The 23,723-nt window shown below is 33.1% G+C and overlaps 3 protein-coding genes across 10 annotated transcripts in view; 2 read left to right on the top strand and 1 right to left on the bottom strand.

The window, feature by feature from the left end:
* The window catches only part of nkd (naked cuticle), a 70,908-nt gene extending 60,975 nt beyond the window's left edge, over positions 1 to 9,933 (top strand). For 3 of the 4 annotated variants that reach the window (XM_065354503.1, XM_065354504.1, XM_065354502.1), the window contains 4 exons: positions 644 to 760; positions 6,476 to 6,834; positions 7,716 to 7,862; positions 7,985 to 9,933. In XM_065354503.1, the coding sequence (XP_065210575.1) occupies positions 644 to 760; positions 6,476 to 6,834; positions 7,716 to 7,862; positions 7,985 to 8,522 (1,161 nt within the window). In that variant the 3' untranslated portion in view covers positions 8,523 to 9,933. The remainder of the gene's footprint in view (positions 1 to 643; positions 761 to 6,475; positions 6,835 to 7,715; positions 7,863 to 7,984) is intronic. The other variant, XM_065354505.1, reaches the window with a different exon arrangement.
* Positions 9,934 to 10,974: 1,041 nt separating this feature from the next.
* On the top strand, positions 10,975 to 12,223 carry LOC135840718 (ciliogenesis and planar polarity effector 2-like). The gene is made up of 4 exons (XM_065357379.1): positions 10,975 to 11,197; positions 11,347 to 11,606; positions 11,720 to 11,859; positions 11,977 to 12,223. The coding sequence occupies exons 1-4, from the start codon at positions 10,990 to 10,992 to the stop codon at positions 12,191 to 12,193; spliced, it is 825 nt and encodes a 274-aa protein (XP_065213451.1). The 5' UTR covers positions 10,975 to 10,989; the 3' UTR covers positions 12,194 to 12,223.
* Positions 12,224 to 12,346: 123 nt separating this feature from the next.
* The window catches only part of LOC135840713 (proton-coupled amino acid transporter-like protein pathetic), a 29,914-nt gene continuing 18,537 nt past the window's right edge, over positions 12,347 to 23,723 (bottom strand). For all 5 annotated transcript variants that reach the window (XM_065357369.1, XM_065357370.1, XM_065357371.1 and 2 more), the window contains 7 exons: positions 16,612 to 16,762; positions 16,408 to 16,529; positions 16,026 to 16,110; positions 13,890 to 14,168; positions 13,576 to 13,754; positions 13,312 to 13,478; positions 12,347 to 12,856 (listed from right to left, as the gene is read on the bottom strand). In XM_065357369.1, the coding sequence (XP_065213441.1) occupies positions 12,573 to 12,856; positions 13,312 to 13,478; positions 13,576 to 13,754; positions 13,890 to 14,168; positions 16,026 to 16,110; positions 16,408 to 16,529; positions 16,612 to 16,762 (1,267 nt within the window). In that variant the 3' untranslated portion in view covers positions 12,347 to 12,572. The remainder of the gene's footprint in view (positions 12,857 to 13,311; positions 13,479 to 13,575; positions 13,755 to 13,889; positions 14,169 to 16,025; positions 16,111 to 16,407; positions 16,530 to 16,611; positions 16,763 to 23,723) is intronic.

The following is a 23,723-nucleotide window of genomic DNA, read 5'->3' as shown; positions in this document are numbered from 1 at the left end:
ATGTCAGCTTCCTACGTATAATACCTTCTATTACCCCAATTTGATCGAAGTTTGAGTTTTTCTTAGAAGAAAGAGCCTTTGAATTTTCGAAAGTTTGTCGAAAATGAAAAATAGAAATACAGTTTTTGAAATTTGGTTTAATGATGTAGGTATCTATTTTTGGGAGCTCTTTCACTTTTTGCTTTTTTCGATCCAAATAGTTGTTTACCGATTGGAATACTTCTTTTGCAAGGTGATATTTGAAAAATGTTTCGTCGCCTACAACTTTTATGATGTACCTACCTACCTACCTATCTACCAAATTTTTCCATTTTCTTCTTGAAGCGCCCTCCGAAATTCTGCTCTTTCAAAGTGGCTCAAAAAATCATTTAAATTCATCTAAAAATGAATAAATAATAGGTAATTACGTGTCTTCGCAGATAATTAAATACCCAGTATGTTGAGAATAAATTTTTCCAAATTTTCAACATTTTTGTCGCCTTTCTTGAATCGTAAATTAATTTCGCGTTGTTTTTGTTAGTTTTCTGCTTTAAAAGCCAACATTTGTCGGCAGCTAAAAGTGAAATCGTGTCTTTGTGAAAATTGTACCTAGACTTTTTTGAAAAAGCTGTATTTTCTAATTAGGTATATTTTTATTTGACAGGAACTAGAATGCGACGTTTCGGTGGAAGGGTGCAGTCCTGATCAAACATCCGGTCAAAGACAAGAGTTTTCGTTTACATTGTATGATTTAGACGGACATGGCAAAATTACCAAAGATGTAAGTATCCGTTGGTATGTTTGAAAAATGAATTCGAAGAAAGACGAGCTTTTTTTCCTCCGCGTAGTACATATTTTTTCAGCACTCTATTCGAGCTGTCGGATGTTTCATAAAGTATACGAGCTGTGGCTGTGGCGTGTGCTTAACTTATACTCTACAGTAAATATCCTAGAAAGCGTTTATTTATAAATTTTGTGTTAAATGTTTTTAAAAAGTTTAACAAAAGAATCACGAACCGAACGTTATCTTAATCGTCCGAAACAACGCTTTAAAGTCTTTTTACACAAACGTTTAAATTTATAACGCTTTTAAAAACTTGATTTGATTCGAATTTATTTTGGGTTTTGGAAGTAAACACATCAAAGGTTTGCAGTTCGCACTACCCGTGCCCATATCCAAAACTCAACCGCACGAGTCGAAATCAATTTCAAAACAGCGACTTTTACGCTGGCAAATAATAACGGTGACTTGATTTTTACCGTTTGATGTGTATCTGTGTACTGTGTAGTGTGCTGTATGTATAGAGGTATCGTAGGTACATTCTTTGATTCGTCGTCTTTATATTATATAGAAACTCGCGAGCTCGTAGATTTCGCATAAACGAATTAATGAATGGTTTAAAATGTTGTCGGTGTTTTTTTTCACTCTCAAAATCGCTTGATTTATTATTTAAAGCGATTGGTAAAAAGTTGTACGTGCGTTTAATTTAAAGTGTATCTGCTGCGTAGTGGAATCCGGAATGTAGCCGACAAAATAGTACTTTGCTCGCATGCTCTGTACGGAATAGTAAAATTAGTCAATGAATAGCGTTGAGTTGCTGCACATAGGATGATAGGACCGGACCACTCGTCCACTCTTCGTTTAAAAATTATCGTTTCGTGTATGAATACAGAACAGAACAGATATATCCGATCGGAGTGTTTCTACTTTTCACGTAATGTGACAGTTGAGTATGAGTTGATGTTTGAAAATGGTTATGAAATTGTGTGTTGAAAGGTTATGTATTCATAGACCTATTATAGTATGTTTTGGTGTTATAAAGAAGATACAGTGAGCGAAAAAAAGAAGATATTTTGAGTTAGTTAGTATGTACTTCTGAGTGTTCTAATAGAGTCCCATGAATTGGAGATTTTGAAAAATTGGTCCAAGGGTAAGCTTTCTGGGCTTCACAAGAATCTAAGCTCAAAATGTAATTGTAAAATTTGGAAGTAAAGTAGGCACTGGAAATCATAACCGGAAATTTTGAGCTTTTTAACTTGAAATTTCGAAAATTTGAAATAGGAATTTCACAAATTTGAGATTTGAAGTTTTGAAATTGGAAATTTAGGAAGTGTAATAATCCAGAATTTTGTACCTTCGTATAAAATTTGAAAATTGAAAATAGGATATTTTCGAACTTTTGAAATTTTAAAAATTTGGAATTGGAAATTTTCGTAGATTTTTTTTTATATAGATTTGAAGGAGGAAACTTTGAAACTTTAGAATTGAAATGAAACTGGAAATTTTAAATATTAAAAAATGAAAATTTCCAGTTTCATCCTAATTTTACATAACCCAAAATTTTTGACTTCAAATCTGCAAAATTTTCAATTTCAAATTTGGGCATAAAACTTGAAGTTTTGATTTGATACCAAAATTTTTGAAATTTAAAATTTTCTTACTTACTTTTTACTGTTTTCCATTAACGTGCCTTTACAAAATCCTCGATTTTTCAAATTTTTGGAATTTTAAAATTTTCTTCGAAATTTGTAATTTGAACAATTGAAATTTTATTTCTGATTTCAAATTTTAAATTGAAAATTTTGTAGATTTGAAACCAGAATTTTGAAATTTTCTTGTATTTTTCACATTAGTAGGTAATTTTGAAGAATCAAAACCGAAAATAGGTTCAATTTTTTTAAGATTTAAAATCAGAAATTCCGCCCATTTAAAATGGAGAAATTTTGAGAATTTTTAACCTCATAAAAAGTAAGAGCCGCGAAACGACGACGAGGAAATTGGAATGAATTTAAAATCAGAAATGTGCAAGATTTATAACCAGGAATTTAATTGAAAGATGGAAATTGTGAAAATGTTAAATGGGGGTTGTTTGAAATTTTAAGTACCAATTTGAAACCAAAAATAATGGCAATTTTAATTGAAAGTTTCTAGTTTTGAAAATTTAAATTTTGATCAATACTTTTTTCCAGAGTGAGGATTTGGAAAAATAACTGGAAACTGAAAATTTTTTTACTTTATTTTTTTAAGTGAAGGGAGAGGTATTTTTAATGAAACTCTTAACTCGTACTTCTAAAACTTATCAACTTACTTCAAAAATCAGAAATAGTTCTTCATTCAAGTTTTAGGTTTTTTTTTTTTTCATCATTATTACTTATTAGTTATTTTTAAAATAAACTTTTGCTTCAAATATGAAGATTTGGTTTCTCTTCAGATGTTTAGCAATTCCTTTCATTTCTGCAATTTCTGGTACAACTTTGAAAGTTGAATTTTAAATACACATAACACATAACAAAACATACGAAAGGAAATGAAAAATTGCATAGGTATACGTTTCAAGTACATTAATTACCATTTATCTGTTACCTATATCTTAACTTATGGTTTTACGTAAAGAAGTATACGTATTTTTTTTTCTCACATTTTTTTTTCTTTTTGAACATCATCAAAGAATCATCGTAACTCGTGGTGGTTGTTTTCATTTGAGCAAGGGAGAAAGAGATAGATTCGAGAAAGATTTAGGTTAAAAGTCTCGGTGACAGTTCTTTTGATGTTTGAACTACAAAAGAGTTTCTCGTTTCGCAGAAAGGATATAACTTACTTAAATTATTAACTGGCCGAATTTAGTTATTTTTTATAAAGCGCGCGATTTAGGTTGGCAATACTTCAAACGATATTTATGAAGAAAAAATTCGACTTTCGAGCGTTTCGTAATGGTTAGATTTTTTTTAATGAACTTGGCATCCAATTGTCTTCGACAATGTTATCTATTCGATGTTCGAGCAGCACCCAAACCTCCTAAAGCGTTCTATCTTCTCGTTTACGTAATTATTTTCACCGTTATAGTTAAGACGGCGAATTTATCGCATCTATGGTTCGTTTACGTCCCGTTGTACGTGCTATTTGATTGACAATGTCACAAATTCCGCTCGTCCATTGTCGGCTAGATGCCTGTCTAGAAGGTACTACACTTAACCCGAGTGTATTTTCACGAGACATATTGGTGCGGATGTGGAATTCTCTGCTCGTTATTTTGTTGTCTTGTTGTTTGAGGAGTCGCGAAAATATTTTAAACGAAATTTACAACGATCTTTAACGTAGGTAGGTTTTTTCCCCTTTTGTAGGTCAGTACATCGTTTGTGAGATGTGTGAATTCTTTCTTTCTGTTTTTTTTTAATTTACCTGATTCAAGGTTGAATATATCTGGTGTCCTGTAACAAATAAAAAATGATTTGCCTGGTAATGTAACTCAAATTACACGAGTGTAAATTGGATTGCAGACATTGGAAAGTGTAGGAACAAAATTAAGGGCTTCAAGTTTGCATAACTAAGTTTGTGGTATTTCAGATTCCGCAAAGTTGAATCTGATTGCATCAAAGAGAAATTTGTTAGAGGAGCTCAGAATATACCATTAGGCAAAATTTCAGGTGCTGAAATTCATTTTTAGATTTTTGGTGATCTTTTAAAAAATAATGTACTGTAAATTTGGACCAAAAATGAGGAAAAATCAAAATTTTACAAAATTAACCTAAGAAAGCTGAAATTTGGTTTGTACCTACCTCATTTTTGACTTCCCGAGTTGATTGGTGAGGTTTTGAACTATTCTAGAGCCTCTAACGAAATTTTGGATTCTCCAGCTTAAAAAAAAAAAAAAAATGAATTGAAAAAAAAAACGTTGTAAGGACGATGAGAATGGAATAATTCAGCACAGTGAACTCGGATTTACCATATTTGTAACCCGACTCTTTCGATCGATTTAGTCGCATATTTTCAAAATCTTTTTGTTCCGGTTCAAATTCAAAATTTTCTCCTGTACCTAAGTAATTCTTTTTGAAAACAAAAAAAAATGAAAAAATTATTTTTTGCAAACACGTGATTACCCCCCCCCCCCTCCTCCCCCCCAAAAAAAACGTGATTGAAAAAAGCTGAAGTTTGTTTTGTACGCTATTTTTCACCTCCCAAGATGATTAGTAACAGTTTCAAACCGTTCTGCAACCTTCAGCAGATTTTGATTTTTTTTTCAAAAATATGAAAATATTTTGAAAATGTTTACTTCCTTGGCACTTGGGCACTTACTCCGATCTATAGGGTTTACACAGGTGGTAAATCTAAGTTGATTGGTGCTGAATGAATTTGCTAGAAATCAAAAAATGAATTTCAGCACTCAAAATTTTAGCTGCTGCTGTATTTTGAAGTCTTCTATCGATTCTCTTTTGTCCGGTTCAACATTTTTTGTGCCAATTGGGATGCAATTTATAAAGTAAAAAATCATCTACCAGTGTAAAGTACGTCATCAAGTACTTACGGACTTGTACTTACCTACTGACTACCTATTTGTTTAATCTTTTTGAATTTTCCAACCACGTAATGCACATTGAGAGGTTGCAATTGCAATGCCATAAAAATACTATGCAAGTAATAGGACTGAAATTTTTATGAAGGAAACCCCAAGGAAAATTTCTACGAAAGATTCAGATTCGTTTTATTTCCAATTAATAGCTTCCGGCGCAATACTCGTGGCGTTAATTTACATTACGTGATTAGCTTGTTAAAGAATATGTGCAGATTTCAGTGTATCTATCTGTTATCTGTTTGATCGAGCGTAAAAACAGTATAAACATCAGACTCAATTTCAGAGCAACTGAATTAAACATGACAAAAATGAATACATAAATCGAAAGAATCTCGTAAAATATTACCCGACTTTTCCCAGATTTATTCTTCCAACTTATTCGAAGGAACTCATTAGCGTGATAATTGCTCCTAATAATATTCGTAATAAAAACAAAGTATGGTATATACCTAGCAATAGAATTTTTTATATGAAATGTAGGTAGGTACTTTCACCAAGCACAAGTACAACTTACAACATTGTACTTCGCACAGTGAAGCGAATAAAAATGGTACATAAAAATCTCGAGGTTTTTCATTTATGTAAAATATACACGAATAATATCGGCAATAAAATTTTTAACGCAAAATGTAAAAACAGAAAAAATACTCTCGATGAAATACGCGATGCTCTATTAACCAAATACACTAGTTTTAAATATAGAACTACTCGAAGGAAAAAAAAATACTCGTTCTCACACCGGATGCCAAACATTTGGGTAAAACGAAGCTTTTACAGCATTTAATAAAGAACGAACGTTGAGGAGTGAGTAGAAAAACGAAGCAGGCGAAAACATCATTTTTAACGCCGCCATCGGTTTACTCGTTTAAGTAAAGCGTCTAATATGTTGTTCAGTTATTGAAAAAAATTTCCGTCGACAGTGTCGATGAGTCAGCGAGAAATACAATTAGGTATACTCGCTGGACACACGTACCGAGCCTTTAAAAAGGTTAAACAGTTTATCGGCTACATTAATGTTTATATTCTTTGGTTTTGAACGAGTAACATCGTCGTACTCGTAGATACTACTACGGGGTTAATTAGGTTAATGAAGATTAGAAAAACGACGAGTTTTAATTAATTCGGCGGTTGGTTTTATGTTTCAGGATATAGCCGGCTTGGTTAAAACCATTTACGAAACCTTAGGCCAATCTATAAAAGTTCCTCACTACGGCAGTAAAACGATCAAAGTAAAATTAACGGTGTCTCCGGAGAAGAAAGCATGTAAAAGTAGCGAAGAAGAGTCGCCGACGTTTACGAAAACGCCCGATGTGTCGTCTACTGGCTTCACGCCAAATTGCAATAGATGGAGAAACGATTTGAATTCGTCAAAAACAAGAGAAAGAAGGCATAGGCAGGAACAGAAACTTAGACGTAGACATAGCATTAGTAGTTCCGGATTGAGCGAAGATCGCGAAGCGGATGTTTCTGACGACGATGACGACGAAGTTCCTCTCAATAACAAGTAAGTTTGACGACATTTGGAAGCATTTTGCTAACAGTTGTACGACCATATTGCGTATTATGTAGGGTGATTCTTGGTTCCTTAAGTTTTGGAAACTTTTCCTTCGTCCCTGCTCAGTGCTCAGCCCCATCATCATCGTCGCCGTTAGAGGTGTTCGTTTTTAAGAAGAATTAATTTCAAGTTTTTGTATTCCATTCGAGTCGAAATCCAGTGGTTTTGGGAGGTTCTCAACTTCCTAAAATTTGTATGAATTTTTGAAAGTGTGAAAATTTACGATTTCTCATTTTAAATCTACTTAGTATGGTGCCTTTGAAATAAGTAACTTATAGAAACAGAAAATTCATAAAATTTTTCAAATTTTTTTTTATGGTAAGTACATAATAGGTACTTATCTCAAAACACTATTTTGAAATTTAAAAAAATCCCATCTTAGCTGCCAAAAATTGGGTTCAGTTTATTTTCGACTAATCCTAATTGGAAAAAAAACTAATAAATTTTACAAATTTACTATTCATAAAAAATTTTATGTTTGGACAAATTTTAAATTATTAAAATTTATTCATTTTTGAAATTTTGATTTTTTTTTGGTTTTCCATTCCTCTTTGAAAGTTTTCAAACTTTGACCCCTCCCTCCTCCCCTCATATCGAAACTTGGCAAAAAATTGTTAATGTCTTCTTTTCTTCTCTTGAAGATGGCAAAAAGTGTTGAAAAATTCTCGTTCGTTCATTTTTTAATCAAATTTTTAAATTACTCATTTATTCTCCACTCCTATATGAAATTTTGCTTGATCAACTTATGGGTTTGAATCTGACTTAAAATAGAATAAGAACTTGAAAAACTATGGAGCTGGTGTACATAATAATTTTCTTCAATTTTTCAGATTACATAATCCAGCCATTGTTAATACCAGTCCTACCACTATTTACTCGAGGTATAAAAAACGAAGTAGCTCATTACAAAGGCAAGAATTACTCCAAATAATTCAAGCGAACATGGAAAAAAATAATCTGTGTTTTCAAACCGCTAGGTACGTAAAGTCAATTTCCGTCTATTGCTCCGTTTGCATTACTCGTATGTAAACTTACCCATATATTTAAAAAAATTGATTTTTCATCTTCCATACTTATCGTACTATTTTTCCCCTTACAGAAAACCCACCGCAAATAATACCTATTACAAATCGCACTACCGTCATCGAAACAAACCGCAACCAGTAACACGCCAGTTTGTGAATAACTGGGAAACGCCTGTTCAACCAGAAGACAAATGTGGTAAAATGTTCCTAAATTCGTTCGAATTAAAAAACATCGATCCTAGGCACCTACACCAAAGATCGCATTCGTACGATGTACCCAATAATCGATACGTTGCAGCCACCATTAACGATGAAAAAAAAGCCAAACAACCGACGACGCACGAATTAAAACATCGTTATAGAGAATTAGAGCAAGCTCGAGCTAATGAGCAGGTCGTTCGATGGCTAGAACAGGAATTCTCCAGTCCGACTAAATATTGTAATCGTAAGAATCACAATAATAATCTAAACAATAACAGTAAGACTACTTCGAAAGAAGAGGTAAAATCAAAAGGTCGTTCTTGCTCGAATGATAAACACGAACATCATCATATCCACGAGCACGTCCATCATCATTATCATCATTACCAAGAATCGCCCATTGTGGTTTAGGCTTAAAAGTTAAAAGTGTTTTCCAAATATATCATTGCGTTTTTTCTCCTTCTTCTTCTTCTTTTTCTTCTTTGTCTTGATTCTTCTTTTGTATAATTTGTTTGTTTTGTGTTTTCCCCATTATCATTTGTTTTTTTTTTTATCATTTATTATGAAATTCGTTGTTTTGTTACCATTTCGTGTTTATTATTAAGCGTTCTCCCTCTTTTCCCCCGCTGTTTTGTATTAGATATGTTACTGGATTTATTTGACTGCGTTTTATTTATTTATTTATTTATTTCCTTTTTGCATTATTATTGTGTAGCGAGAAGATTTTATACTTATTGGTTATTTTGTAGTAATTTATTACTTTTCGTTGTTTCATTTTTTTTCTCCAAATTGCAAACTCAATGTCTCAATGCTGAAATTTAAATGATGTACCTAAGCTGTTAGATTTTTGAATTGTTTTTTTGCTTTTAAAAAGCTAAATGGAACTGAAAAGTAACCAATCGTGTTGTATACCTATTTAATTACCATACATTTTTATGATTCAACATTTTGCCATCGATAGACATATTTTTTTAATTGATATCTTGATTACATAAACGTATTCTAACGACCTACCCAAAGAAATCGATCAATTTTTTTCAAGTAATTAGTTCTTAATTGTTGTATCTCTACTGTGCTGTAAATTCAAACGATTTTTCTATTTTTTTTTTTTTTTTTCAAGTATAAAATGAATTATAATCAAAAATTGGTCACTTTGTCATTACTGTCACCGTTACGTATTCATTTGAATGTTTCTTGATCATATTAAAATAAATTGAAATTCGCAGTAGTTTTACTTTTAAAAATTGTCAAAATTATGAGGAAATAAGCATTTTTTCCCCCTTTGAGAATGTGAAACTTTCATTAAGTTGAGATGAAAAAAAGTATATCCAAATTATAATTAAAGTATTCGTGCTGTTCATCACATATCATACAAAAAACTTATCATCTCCCATTTAACATGTCCCCTATTCGTATTGAAGACTGAAATTCATTACATACATACATATAATGTAACTATTTATAATTTATTGAAATATATAGGTAAATTTTCATAATTTTTGAATTATAGAATAGGAATGAAAATGAAATGGTCGCGTTTATTACTACCTCATCATGATTAAATTTAAAATTATGTCTTAACAGATACCATATTTTTTCAATGTGCTGATGCAGGGTTCCAAACGTTGTACATTCAATGTTCTTCTTAATATGTTAGTTTTCATATGTCATTTATTTTGTGTATCTGTTTCTGTATATTAAAGTAAACAAATAAGTTCCTGTGCATTTTTTTTTTTTTAGTTTTTTGTATTAATTTAAAAAATCAATTAGATATTGTCGCTGTTTGCTGTGTAACCGGATTAATAAAATGCATTCAATCATTTTTGATGAGTATTTATTTTCTTATTGAATTGTGTTGTAATGTTGGGGTTTCATCAAAAAGTGCAAGTCATCAGTTCCTGGTGCGAATCAAGTTGAAAATTTGCGCTTTGAAGTTTTTAAATTTTTTTAATTTCAATACAACAAAATATATTTATGCCATTTGCACCATCATAATTTGTAGTCGCTGTTGGTCGAGGATCGAGCCTAAAAAATAGTCACCCGGATCGTTATTCAAAGGCTTGATGGTTGAAACTAGTCAGAAAACGTGAATCAACAACGAAAACAAACTCAAAAGATACCTACAGCAATAATAATTCTCAAAAAATCGATTCGACAAAACCCCTTCAAAAATACTCGATAGGTATGCAAATTAAAAAATCGTTCAAGAAAGAAACAAAACCAAAATCAAATGTGCAAGAATAATGTTCAAAAAATGGAAACCTTTTCAAAAATATTCTCTATGCAATTGCAAAATCATTGAGTCGGAAAAAAATTTTCGACCTACCAGATTTTTTGGTGACCTACCTAACAGCGATAATGCAACTCGAAAAACAATTGTTTGAACTCAAATTTTCGATACTTACCTATGCGAGCTAAATGACAAAAGCAAATTCTGACGCTGAAAATTTAGTTTCAAAAAATCAAAAATTGCGAAAGTATAGGTACCTATATGCAACTCTAATAGCCCTAAGCATGAGAGAACAATACATGAGCTTTGATAGCAATTTGGACGATGTTGTAGTCTATTCAACAGTCAACTAATACCTATCTTCGATTTTTGCAAAAAAAAATAAATGAAAAAATAGAGGTTCATGCCCATTTTTTGCAGAAAGGGTTTTCATTAAATTTTTTTTTTTTTGAATCTTCAAGGAACAAATGTTTGACTAGCTCAGAAATTCGAATACCAAAGAAGATCTTAAGCTGTTACACAATGCAGCTATAAGTACCTGAGTATTATATTTGTGCGGGTAGAGAGATACTAGCGGCATAAATAGAGTTCAGAATACAGAATGTACTTCGTGATGTCCGAAAACCGGTTTGTTACGGTTGGTTAGAGATGATTTCTTGCAAGACTCAGGTAGGCGTCACAGGTGTTTTAGTAGTGTTTTTTAGTCTCGATTTGTCTGTTAATAAACCAAGAGGTGTTTCGTGGAAAAATGTAAACATTTTAATGACTACCGTGATAAAAACTAATTTATGGAATTCGCCCGAAGGGGAACAGATTTTCAAAAATTTCTGCACCAATTCCAAACGAAAATCTTTTGGTGAGTTTTTTTGTTAAATTTACTAATCATACATATACCTAACTAAAACTGAACCAAATAATCAAAAAAACTTATAAATGTATACCTATGTAATGTTAAGAAAACAAGATTCTTATAGCGTACATTTTGCATCAATTTTTTCTTGACAGGTATTCTTGAAAAACCATCAATTTCTGCACATTATGAAGAAGTTTCTTATAAACTTTTTTTCATCGGGAAACCAGGTGTGGGGAAATCAAAAACTGTCGCCGAATTAGCCGGTAACAGCGCACCTCATCATGACTCTCACGGTATCCATAAAACCAACATCTACTGGCCGACGAAAATCTGGGATAAAGTTATTTTATTCCGTTTACAATGTTGGGAAGCTGGAGAAAGTGGTTTGAAAAAATTTAGTCACATTTTACCAGTAAGTATTTGAGCAAGTAGCATTTCCACTTGAGCTTCTCATTTGTTGGCAAATTTATCGGCTTGCCTACATATTTTATTTACATGATGAAATGATAATTTTGTGTTTTTCAGGCTTGCTTGGATAAAACCGATGCTCTCGTATTTATATTTTCTTTCGAGGATATCACTAGTTTGTATGAAGTTTCACAAAATATATCAAAAATGAAAGGAAACGAGCCTAATCAACCGGCAATAATCGTCATTGGTACCAAGTGAGTAAATTAGAATAATACCTTCCAAATAATACATACATACATACATAAATGTCAATACGTAGGTAGGTAATAGGTATACCTACTGCAACATCTAACTCAATTGATTTTTCCTAGGTACTCGAGCTCGAATACTGGTATATCTTTTTCTGAAATAAAAGAATTCGAGACGAAATGGCAACTGAATATACTAAAATTATCAAATTCTTCGTCTACCCAACCAGATTTATCCAGAGCTGGACCTATTCTGAATTCGATATGCGAACAGCTTTGGATTCGAGATCAAGAGTACATATTGAAGCAATCTTTTGATAAATTTGTCTTGAAAGAATAGCCCTACCTATAATAAATTTTCATGCTTTAAGGAATGTTAATAATTGAAAAATTATTCGATCAGTTGTACACCTCAAAAATTCTACAATATCAACTACCTACTAGTCAACACGTTTTCTGTAAATGACCCTTCATAAGATCAAAACACATCAACTTTATTAAAAATTACTTTATTCATATACTTGGACTTATAAAGTCTATCATTAAAAACATTGCAAATGTACACATATTAAAAAAGTAAAATCTTGAAAATTCTGTAAAATCCTATAAACTATTTTTAGTTCAAATATAATTTACGTAGGTATCGGTATACAAAAATTTCAAATCGGAAAAAGTCTCAATATAAAAAACAAGCAGTATCATATACCTTGATATTACGACTATGCAGATACGCTACCATTATTGGCCATCGTCGTATTTAAATTTTTTCCAGAATACAAGTCAATAATATCCAACATGCTGGTATAGGTTCCAAAGCACAACGCTAACACACCGAATAAAAGCACAGGTGCGCTACGCAGTAATAATGTGGATTTCGATTGTTTCTCCCAATACGTGACTACGTCGATGAACACAGGGAATATGATTCCCAAGAAAGAGAAACATAATGCTCCAATTAACGATGCAAATGGTCCGATTGTGGGAATAGCAACGGCTAATAATACTGTAAAATAAATCAAAAATATTCTATTTAGTAATATACCTACAGTATACTTACTAAGTAGGTAAATAATAACGAAAAAAAAAAAAGTTCACAAAAATGCGGAGTTCAGCCGAATTTTTCGCTCATCTATTAAAATAAGTATTTCAAAAATCGAAGGACTTGAACATTTTTTATTTTTTCCGACAATTTTCTCTTAAAATCCAACAGTAATAGCAAAGAGAATTACATTTTGAGCAGAATACTTTCAAAAAGACCAAACAAATTTATGTAGAGGTATTTTTTGAAAAATATATCGAATCGTAGAGTTCATTTTTTTGACAGATGTACTTCTGCCTATCCGTTAAAAATAATTTATAGGTATCTCATTCGGACAGAATCATTTGAGAAGAAAAAACGGCAACACGACATGACCTGACCCCTTCAAACAGCAGTATCGTTCAAATTAGTGTATTTACCTGAAAAGAAAACCAAACCGATTCGGCACAGACTGTTATACAATCTTTCCGATTTGGCGCAATAATCCTTAATTAAATTCCATAAGATTTCCAAGCACACGAAGAATTGAAGTACATAAGATAACAGCACAGAAACTCCAATTGAAACTTTGGCTACTTGAGCAACACTATAAAATAAACATGTGATATTAGAATAGACCAATCTTCATTCGAATGAATAGGGTTTGATTAATTCCCTCTGAAATAAGTCACGTAGATACTTACATATGTTCGATAGGTAAATTTTTAGTGATATTGGCAGCAACTCGATCGCCGAATTTCAAGTATCCGATAACACCGATGATGATATAAATCAACGAAACGACAGTCATTCCTCTATTTAATACTCCGCAAATACCCGTGAAATGAGTAGGGTTTTTCATGTTATTTTCCAAAGGCATCATCTAAAAAAAATAACAAAACCATCCATTAATATAACTCTGGCTTTATCGATTGTCATAAGTGCAAATGTATGCATAAGTAGGTAGGTATAAACCACCCAGTCTACAAGGGATGTTTTGACTTGTGTAGGTACTTACTAATCCAATAGCCTCCATAGCGAAAACAGTAATACTGAAAGTGAATGAGAGATCTGCCCATTTTTCTGGTAAATATCTAATGGCCACCTCTTGAGCCGTTCCAAATATCAAGAAGTAAACAGTGATCCCTAAACCTAATACGATCAGAACATTTGCAGCGAATGAAAATGGAACCAGTGCTTTCAAGTTTGGAATGAATGCCAATGGTAGTAAAATTGGCAGCACGGATGCAATATAATATCTGATATTGATGTTAACTTTAGTATAATGTTCGATAACCTGCAACACAATAAAATAATTATTAATGTACCAGACAGATATGCATTCAATACAATATGTAGGTAGGTACTCGAGTTGTAACAATTCTCATCATTCATCAGGTACTTGAAACATGTCAATCAATTACAAAACAAACTATATCTATACTTTACTCCAGATAAATTAAAAAATTGACAAATGCAAGAGATTATTTATCAATTTTACTGATACCAATATGGATTATCAAACTTTGAACATCGAGTTTCAGAATAATTTATAAATACATGAATAGCATAATACTTCAAAAGCCCGAACACTGGGTTAAATGAGACGGAATTCATTTATAGTAATATTCCACCTCCAAAAGGTCCTTATTTATACTAGATGGAATTTTTTCAGATTTTTTTTGCTCCAATCCTCCTAAGTTTATATTTCGGGTGCGAAAATCACGCCATAAAATTTTCAATTGCTTTAGGAAAAATGAGTACTTAATGCCGGTGAGCTCCTCAATTTTTCAAAAATCAAACTATTTGATAAAATTTTCAAAATTGAAAACTTTTCAGGAAAAAAAGTTTAAATACCGACTTGGAGACTGCAACTGAAATTTTTAAAAAATCATAATTATTTTATTCTTATTTATTTATTTTATATTTTTTTAAAAATAGCTTTGAGATTGAGTGCCTCTACACAATGTGACCAGTATGGTGTATTAGTGCGACCAAAATCCGTCCTGGTATGAAAATGTTCAACAATTTAAACAATTTACCATCTTTTTGATTTTTTTAAAAAAACTTTAGGAGCTCCATGCTACGAGGCTAACATAGCTTCATGGGCCAAAGAAGTTTCGTCATAAAAAAAAGATCATTTAAATGAAAATTGTTTTGATAAATTGTTTTTTTCATGTTTTTGATTTTTTTCAATAGGTGGAGGGAATGGTTTTCACCACTACTTTTTTCAGAAAGGAGAAAAACAAAAAAATTAAAATTATTTTTGCACCCGAGGTAACGACTTTAGGAACTGGCATGACGAGAGGTAAAAAAAATTTCAAGCTTGCAAAATAAGGTAGGAGCAACCAAATTTCAGTTTCCTGCTTACTTCAAATTAGTCAAATTCATACTTGTAGGTAGATATTTTATTTTCAAAAATTTTTTATTTTCAAAAATTCATCAATTTTCTAAAAAATTGGTTAAAAACGAAATTTTGAGACAAAAATTGTACATTTTCGTTCGTTTTTGAAAACGCTTTCGACTTTTCTTTCTTATTGAATAAAATATTTGTGTGAAATCTTTTTTTTTTTTTTTTTACATTTTTAAAAGAAAATTGGTACTTTACAGAAGTTATTTTTTGAACCGGTTCCAGGTTCCAAAAATAAATATTTAAAAAAAATGCAGAATCGCTTCAATACATCGACATATGTTGAGCGAATTGTTTTGGAACACCTTGTTAAGCCCACAACTTCCAAATAATGAGTCCTCAATCACCAACCACCTAGTTAAATTCATTGCCATCGATTCGGACTCGCAAGTTTTACCGCATAGTTTACGACTTTTTTCTGATAAAAAAAAATAGCAACTGAGAAAAATAATTTTTAAACATGAAATACGCATTAAAAATTATCAAAATACGTTAATTTAACGATTGGTAAAATTCTATCTGCAGTTTTAAGAGTATAATCTTACCTACTTGAAATTTTAACTCGAATAAAGCCTACAATTTCGCAATTAAGTCGACAAAGCGACTAAGCCCTTCCGTTAACAAATCAAATTTCGATGATACTTCCACAGATAATAGTTCGTTTTTAAAATCCATTTACATCGATCAAGTACCTCTTAATTTTTTTCATGTTTTTATCAATCTAAGTATGTATCGAATACTAACTTCTTGGAAGTTTTCCCCGGCGATAACAGTATAGCAGCTTACAGCTCCAAAGTAAGAAACGAACAAAGCGATCATTACCATCACCCTGTGACAGAAAGACAAAAATAACATGAAATCAATTGAAATGTAAATCATTCCATACAAAACGAGAACTTGATACGTATTTCCCATAAGATACTCGGTATAAATAAATTTGAATAGAATATCAATTCGTACAGATGATAAAAAATAGCCACAAATTTTATTAACTCAATAACGGGCGATTTTCTTGCCGACGTTTGCGTTAATAAGGATGTGGTCCAATAACTATACGTTGAATTCTCAAGTATCCAGTAATTACGACCAATAAACCTACAATTACATCAATCAACTGGATATTTACCGCGAGAATTTCGAGTATGGCCTTACAGCAGCTGGTCCATTCGCAAAAGCTACCTCTGCTACGTCCGCATATGACATAGTATGGATTTTTACCCTAAAATACAGCGAGTGAGCGCATTTTACCTGAAAAATTTTCAAAATATAGTTTATATTAAGAATAAAAAAAACTTCGATCAAGTAAAGCTAAAAATAAAAAAATGCTCACCAATATATAGGAACAATAAGTGCAAATAAATGCAGTTAGAACGGTAGCTAATAATCCCATAGATAATCCGGCACATTTGAAAGCGTATGGCATTGATAAAATTCCACTTCCAAGGGAAGCCTTTAATAAATGAGTCATGGTTTCCATGTCGCTGTAAAAAAAAAAGAAAAAAAAAGAAATTAGAAAAAGTATCACGGTAAATATGATATCGTGACGTACGATACACTTTGCGCCTTTTAATCACGTGCGTAGGCAACCGTTTGAGCAGCCGATAAACCGAAACCGACCCATTTTATACATATATTGTTGTCACGCGAAATTTCACGTATTAGCGAATCATTTTACGGTAGTTTTTATTTCGGGTGTTTTCTGAAATAGCTGGAATGACGCAAATACTCGTACGGCTGAATATTATGTCAAATGAATAAGTTTGGGTATCATGTTGCCTATTACGACAGTGAAAGGGGCATCTGTCGACGCTAAAAGAAATTATACTAAAAATACATTCTTGCGGGGAATGCTCAGAAGCATTATCACTACATTATCGTTCAAAATAAACTTTTATCCATGTAATGTATTCAACAGATTGACTTTATACCAAACATTCTACTAGTTTTAGTGAAACATTCCAATTCAAAGATAGAAGAGTCAACAGTTGAATTTCCAACATAACATTTTGATATGAACAAAAAAAGCTCACAATTTTAAAATTGCAAAATGTACATGAGATTTTTCAAAAAAAAAAAAAAAAAAAAAAAAAATACAGCTGTTGCATGTTATAAAAAGTTTACGAATTTTCTCAATCACAAATACAAATTCCAGTTTCATTTTTTGATACGAGCAAAAAAGTTCTCCGGTGAATTGCGTACCTATCTTTAAAACGTAAATATATAGGAATAATTTAACAACGAAAAATTTAAAACTGCAAAGAATTTTAATGGTGAGTTGGTATCTTTTTTTTTTTTAAATTCTTTTGTAGTAAATTTTTTAAAAAAGGTGACCAGGAGGCAACATCACAATTTGTAAATTTTGCAGTAATTTGTACTAAACTGATTTCTCCATGTAGTGCTCCTGCGATTCTTTGAGCTGAATAGCATGAAATCTGCGAGAGCTATGAAAACATTGAATTTTTTAAAACTGACACCAATCTAATACGCAAAACAACTATAATCCCTGAATATATAACAAATAGGTAGTCAAAATAGCCTCAGCCTCTTGACTGAAACTGAAAGTACATGCAAACACATGATTATCTGGCGATAAAAACACTCGACGTAATTTTTTTTATCATACTGTACGACGATCGTACACGTGAACTACATAAAACAATGACAATTAATATGCTAACGCTGTCTGGAAAATGCGTTATAAATTTTATAAGTATTAAAAAAGTATACAAAATATCATTTCATGGGAAAAATATTACGGTTAAATGAATTTGATAATAATTTCCTCTACTCTTTGGTACGCATTAAATTCCGAACAATTGATTGCAGTAAACTGTTCACGATATTGGAATTGATAATTAATTTTACTCATTATATAATATTTATTTGAATTCGAATAACATCGTATTCATTATTATGTATTGAATAAATACTCGAACATATTAATTAACGAATACTTTAATACACACGTCATCTTACTATTTACATCATTTGGCAGCGATGCCAATAATCGTAGCGCTAATGCGCTCTAACGTTAATATAATACACTACATTCACCCCTACGTATAATTGCGTAAGGATAATAATCGATTAGTAATATACGTAATCACTATGCACGTTAGGCCTACGTTGCCTAGTTGATTGTCGAGGTACAACCACAGGAGTGGCTGATTCAGGTTGTATCTGGGTAGTAGCCGGATTCTCTGCAGCAGTATCGGATGTTTGTTCTGGCTGTCGATGAGTAGCTCTACCTACAATAGGAATCGTATCTTCAAACACAACTTTCTTTACGTTTGTTTTTCGTAGCTGATCGATATGCCTTTTGATTTCTCGATTATTGTCTAATTTAACAATATAGTGTAATTTTCCTAGCCGCTGGATGATCGTACCATATTGCCATTGAGCAGAACCGTAATAATTTCGACTCTGTACTCTTTCACCCACGTTAAATTCTCGAATTTTTAAAATCGGCTTGGTAGATAGCTTTGTCGCAGCTCTGGGCTTCAAGGTTTTAAACCAGGTGATTGGTTTGTATCCAAGAACCATTTCGGCAGGCGATTCTTGACCATTGATCGGAGTATTTCGATAGTTAGATAGGATAGAGACTAATTTCTCCTTGACAGGTACATCGATATTGGACATTTTCTTGAGCTTGTGCTTTATGATCTGGACACCCCGCTCTGCCAATCCGTTTGTGGCAGGATGATTAGGAGCGCTGAATATTTGACGAATGCCGTTGGCTTTTGTAAACGAAGTAAACTCGGATGATTTGAAAATAGCAGCGTTATCGCTCACCAGATTTTCACAAAGGCCAAATCTGCTGAAGAATTCGCGCAAAAAATCGATTGTCTTCTTGCTATCAGGATACGTTTTCGAATGATAGGCTTCTATCCACTTGGTTTTGGCATCGAAAATTACGAAAATATGCTGGTTTTTATATTCGGCATAGTCGATATGTATACGTTGAAATGGTCTGGTAGCATTTTCCCACTGGTGGATAGGCGCTTTAGGCGGATTTTTAGCGATGTCCGCGCAATCTTTACAGCTTTTAACGATTTGTTCGATGTCGTTATTGATATTACGCCAAAAAACGTAATTTCGAGCCACTTGCTTCATTTTGACGATTCCAGAATGAACACCATGTAATTCTGATAAAATTTTTGATTGAAGCGATTTTGGTATCATGATACGATTCTTGTAGAAAATTATACCATCGTTCAACGAATATTCACTGTCCTTGTTTGAACCACTTTGCAATTCTTGTATCAATTTGGATAATTCTGGATCGTTTCTGGTTTCATTTCGAAGTTGATCTCTGGATATGGCATTTTCGACAGTTGATATTAAGCTGATATTATCGATGAGCTGATCTTGAAAAAACGTACACTCGTCAATAACGTTGACAGGGTAACATTCGACAGGTGCTCTAGACAAATAATCGACATGTTCGTGAAGTTTAGCAGATCGGTGTACTATCTCGTATTCAAATTGAGATAAGTATACAGCATAACGTAACATTCTTGATCTGGTAAACGCAGGTAATTCTTTGGCTGGATTCAGAATCTGCTGAAGAGGTTTATTATCAACAATAAACGTAAATTTCCGGCCATATAGATATTGATAAAACTTTTTAGCACCCCAGAAAACACCAAGGGCTTCACGATCTATTTGGGAGTATCTCGATTCAGTTTTCGATAGTGTTCTGGATGCGTATTCGATAGGTCGAGTCGTTCCATCTGGATAGCTGTGAGATAGGATCGCAGAAATTCCCACAGGACTTGCGTCAGTTTCAAGTATGACTGGTAGATTGATATTATATGGAACTAGTACTTGATCACTGGCAAGAATTTCTTTAGCTGCGTTGAACGAATTTTCACAGTCGTTGGTCCACTTGTAATCACGTTCTTTTTCTTGTAATTCGTTCAGAGGTTTCAATAACGTTGCAGCATCGTCGATAAATTTATGATAATGATTTACCATTCCAAGAAAGCTACGAAGTTCTCGAATGGTTTTTGGTCTGGGTGCCTGCTTGATAGCTTTGATTTTTTCAGGTGATTTAGCGATACCTTCGGATGTGATAACGTGACCCAGGTATTCGATGCGAGTACTAAAAAATACACATTTCTTTTCATTAACGTGTAGATTCTTTTCTTGAAGTCTTCGAAATAATTTGAATAATCGTTCCTGGCACTCTTCGATAGTTTCACCTTCGACAATTATATCATCAAAGTATGCTTCGGTGCCTTCTAGATCTTGTACTATTTGTTTGATGAATTCGTGGAAAATTGAAGGTGCTGGTTTTCCACCAAAAAACAGTCGATGAACAATAAAAACACCTCGATGTGTCGTTAAAGCTTGAATTTTGGCAGTCAGGTCATCTACTAATAAGTGCAGGTACGCATCACGAATATCAACTTTACAGTAATATTTGCCATTTTTAAGTTTCATGAAAACATCTTGAACAGGCGGAATAGTATAACGTACGTCTTGAACTCGATCATTGATAGTAATTTTGTAGTTACCGCAAATGCGAATCGAACCATCGCGTTTCTCTGTGTATACAGCTGGTGTACCCCATTCGGATGTTTCTACTTGCGTAAAGATACCTTGACGAACGTAATTATCGATAGCTTTATCAATTTTAGGTAATAAAGCGTAAGGTACTTTTTTAGCTGGTCGATAGATTGGAATAGTACCTTCTTTCAATTCATACCGTGCTGTGAAGTTGGCTACTTTTCCAATTGATGGCTCAAATACTTCAGGAAATTGTGCTTTTAATTCATTGATGATTTGTTGAGTTTCTGGTTTATCTACGGTTTCATCAGGTAGGAGTTGAATATCATCGATCTGAACAATCTTGAGAGGTAGTAACCAATTAAGGCCAATTACAGACGATGTTGATTTGTCAGTAACGTACATCTTTTCATTTATCTCTCGATCTTTGTATTTTACTTTAACGTTGCAGTACCCCAAGGGTCTGAAAATATTCTGAGTAAAATCACGAAATACAGTATTATCTTGCTGGAGTTTTTCCTTAAACTTGAGCTTTTTGAAATGTTGAACCGAAACAAGCGTTTTTTTACTGCCTGTATCGCATTCGAGAGTGCACTTTTTACCATTGATTTGCACAGGTATCATTATTCGATTTTCACCATCGTGGATTGAGTAGATAGAATATATAGTATCATCATCGGATGCGACGTACGAGACACTTGATTCAGATTTCTTTTTATGATGTTCTCTTATCAACGAACTAATGCAAACCTTCTTTACGTGTCCGGTTTTCGAACATAGATCGCATTTGAACTTTTCTGGCGGATGTCTGCAATCTCTTACGAGGTGGTTATCATAACCGCATCGGAGACAGCACTGGTCGATACCCAATTCTCGGAAATTGACTTTCTTTCTTCGATGATCCGAGTTAGATTTCGAACGGGTTTGATGGTAATTTGAAGGACGCGAATTACTACGATAAGTCGAACGTTTAGAATTGCGATCGTTGCTGCGTTGTCTGGACTGGTGTTGATTGAGTTTATTTACAGATTCACTGGTATTCGATTGAGTACTGGTACTTGGAGTTGAATTTGACTGATTCTCTGCAAGCGTTTTCGATTCGATTTTCGAAGATTCTAATGTCATAGCTTCGGTAACGTAGTCGTTGAATTCAGTCTTATTCAGCTTGAGTAGTTCGGCTCTTATCGCGTTATCACGAATTCCTCGAATAAATTGTGGTCTCAAAAACGAATCTGAGATCGACAGCTTCTTTGGCGTTGTACATTTGCACATAACATGAAAGTCGCATTCGATTAGTGCCTTTTGAAGCTGGGCAACATATTCGGCAATTGATTGATTCTCAGACTGGTAACATTGAAAAAACTGATGTTGAGCCAATACTGGACTTTTCTTCGATTGAAGCAGACTGGTAAATTTACTGATAAGATCTTCGAATGGAAGTGTATCGATTTGCTTTTCAGGACCGAGAAACGCCGCTAGCTGATTGTAATGCTCAGCTCCGATTGATTCACATAATAAACTCGCTTGTTTATCAGTGTCTTTCAGGTTAATTAACTTGAGATGATTTTTGAAACGTTCTATATACGAGGTAAATACTTCTACCTTACTGTTAAACTTTTCGAATCTGGTAATTTGATCACTGGTACCGGAGACAGATGGCTGTGGCTGAGCTTGAAATTGCGTTTTCATTTCATTGATAAGCTTTTGCGTTGATTCTTGATGCGATTTTTGCATTGCAGCAATAAACGTCTTTAGCTGCGTCTCGTCCATTTTTTTTCTTCACCATTTCTCGTCGCCAATATTATGTATTGAATAAATACTCGAACATATTAATTAACGAATACTTTAATACACACGTCATCTTACTATTTACATCATTTGGCAGCGATGCCAATAATCGTAGCGCTAATGCGCTCTAACGTTAATATAATACACTACATTCATCCACTCGTCTGGGGAAAAAATTTAATAAACTTATCGAAGTGTTAATTTGACTACGTTATCGATTAGAACACACGGTAGAACGTGAATTTTCAGCTTATATAACTATAAAGAGTGTAATTTCAATGTTATCGATAATTTCGTTTGTTGTCGGTATAAAGTTCCGAAGTCGATAACCTCATTTATACAATAGCAAAGTACAAATGGTAAGAATATTTATAGACAAGTATAGGCCGTATCATAGCGCGACTGTCTATGATGAAAACTACCACGACATTTCCACTCCACTCGAAAAGACCACCAAAGGTGGCTAAGAGTCTAAGAGTAGCTATAGGTAAACCTAACTTACAAGCAGAATCTACTAACTCGTATTGAAATACGAGTAATGAACGTGGTACTCCATACACAATACACATATGTCGTCGAGGTACATGCATAAGTAAATGTATCTCGATTTAGTGGCCACGCCAGTATAAAAAGAGGAAAAAAACCTCACAGCTGTGCAATAAATTTTATAGACCGGATTAAAATTTTCTTTCGCCTTGTGGGATTGGTGACCGCAAACTGACCATTAGTCGGCGACATAACGGTCAAATTTACGCTACTAGAATAATTAGTATGGTGGTTTTTTCTGCGAAAGCGATAAGTGCACCTACATCGCAACAGTGATCATTGAAAAGATGAAAAAAAAAAAATGCAGTATGTACGACAAAAAATACAGCTAGGTAATTATTGAAAGAACGCGGCAACTTTTCCATATAATGCAGGATCGTTTTTTTTTTAAATGCCTCCTTCATACATTTACGTATCACATCACATCCTATTAATTACCATATTCGACCTAATGACACCGGTACATTAGGTAAGAACAAAGAAATTCCGCGAATAAAATTGAATAATTAAATCCGCATATAGTACATTATGTTTATCAATCTGTTCAAACATTGATTAGGTGATTAACGTAGACATACATACAATGCGACGACGAAA

The sequence above is a fragment of the Planococcus citri genome, chromosome 3 (assembly GCF_950023065.1).
Source record: "Planococcus citri chromosome 3, ihPlaCitr1.1, whole genome shotgun sequence".
Lineage (NCBI taxonomy): Eukaryota > Metazoa > Arthropoda > Insecta > Hemiptera > Pseudococcidae > Planococcus > Planococcus citri.
The sequence above is the reverse complement of the archived record's forward strand: the minus strand, read 5'-3'. Positions and strand labels throughout refer to the sequence as shown.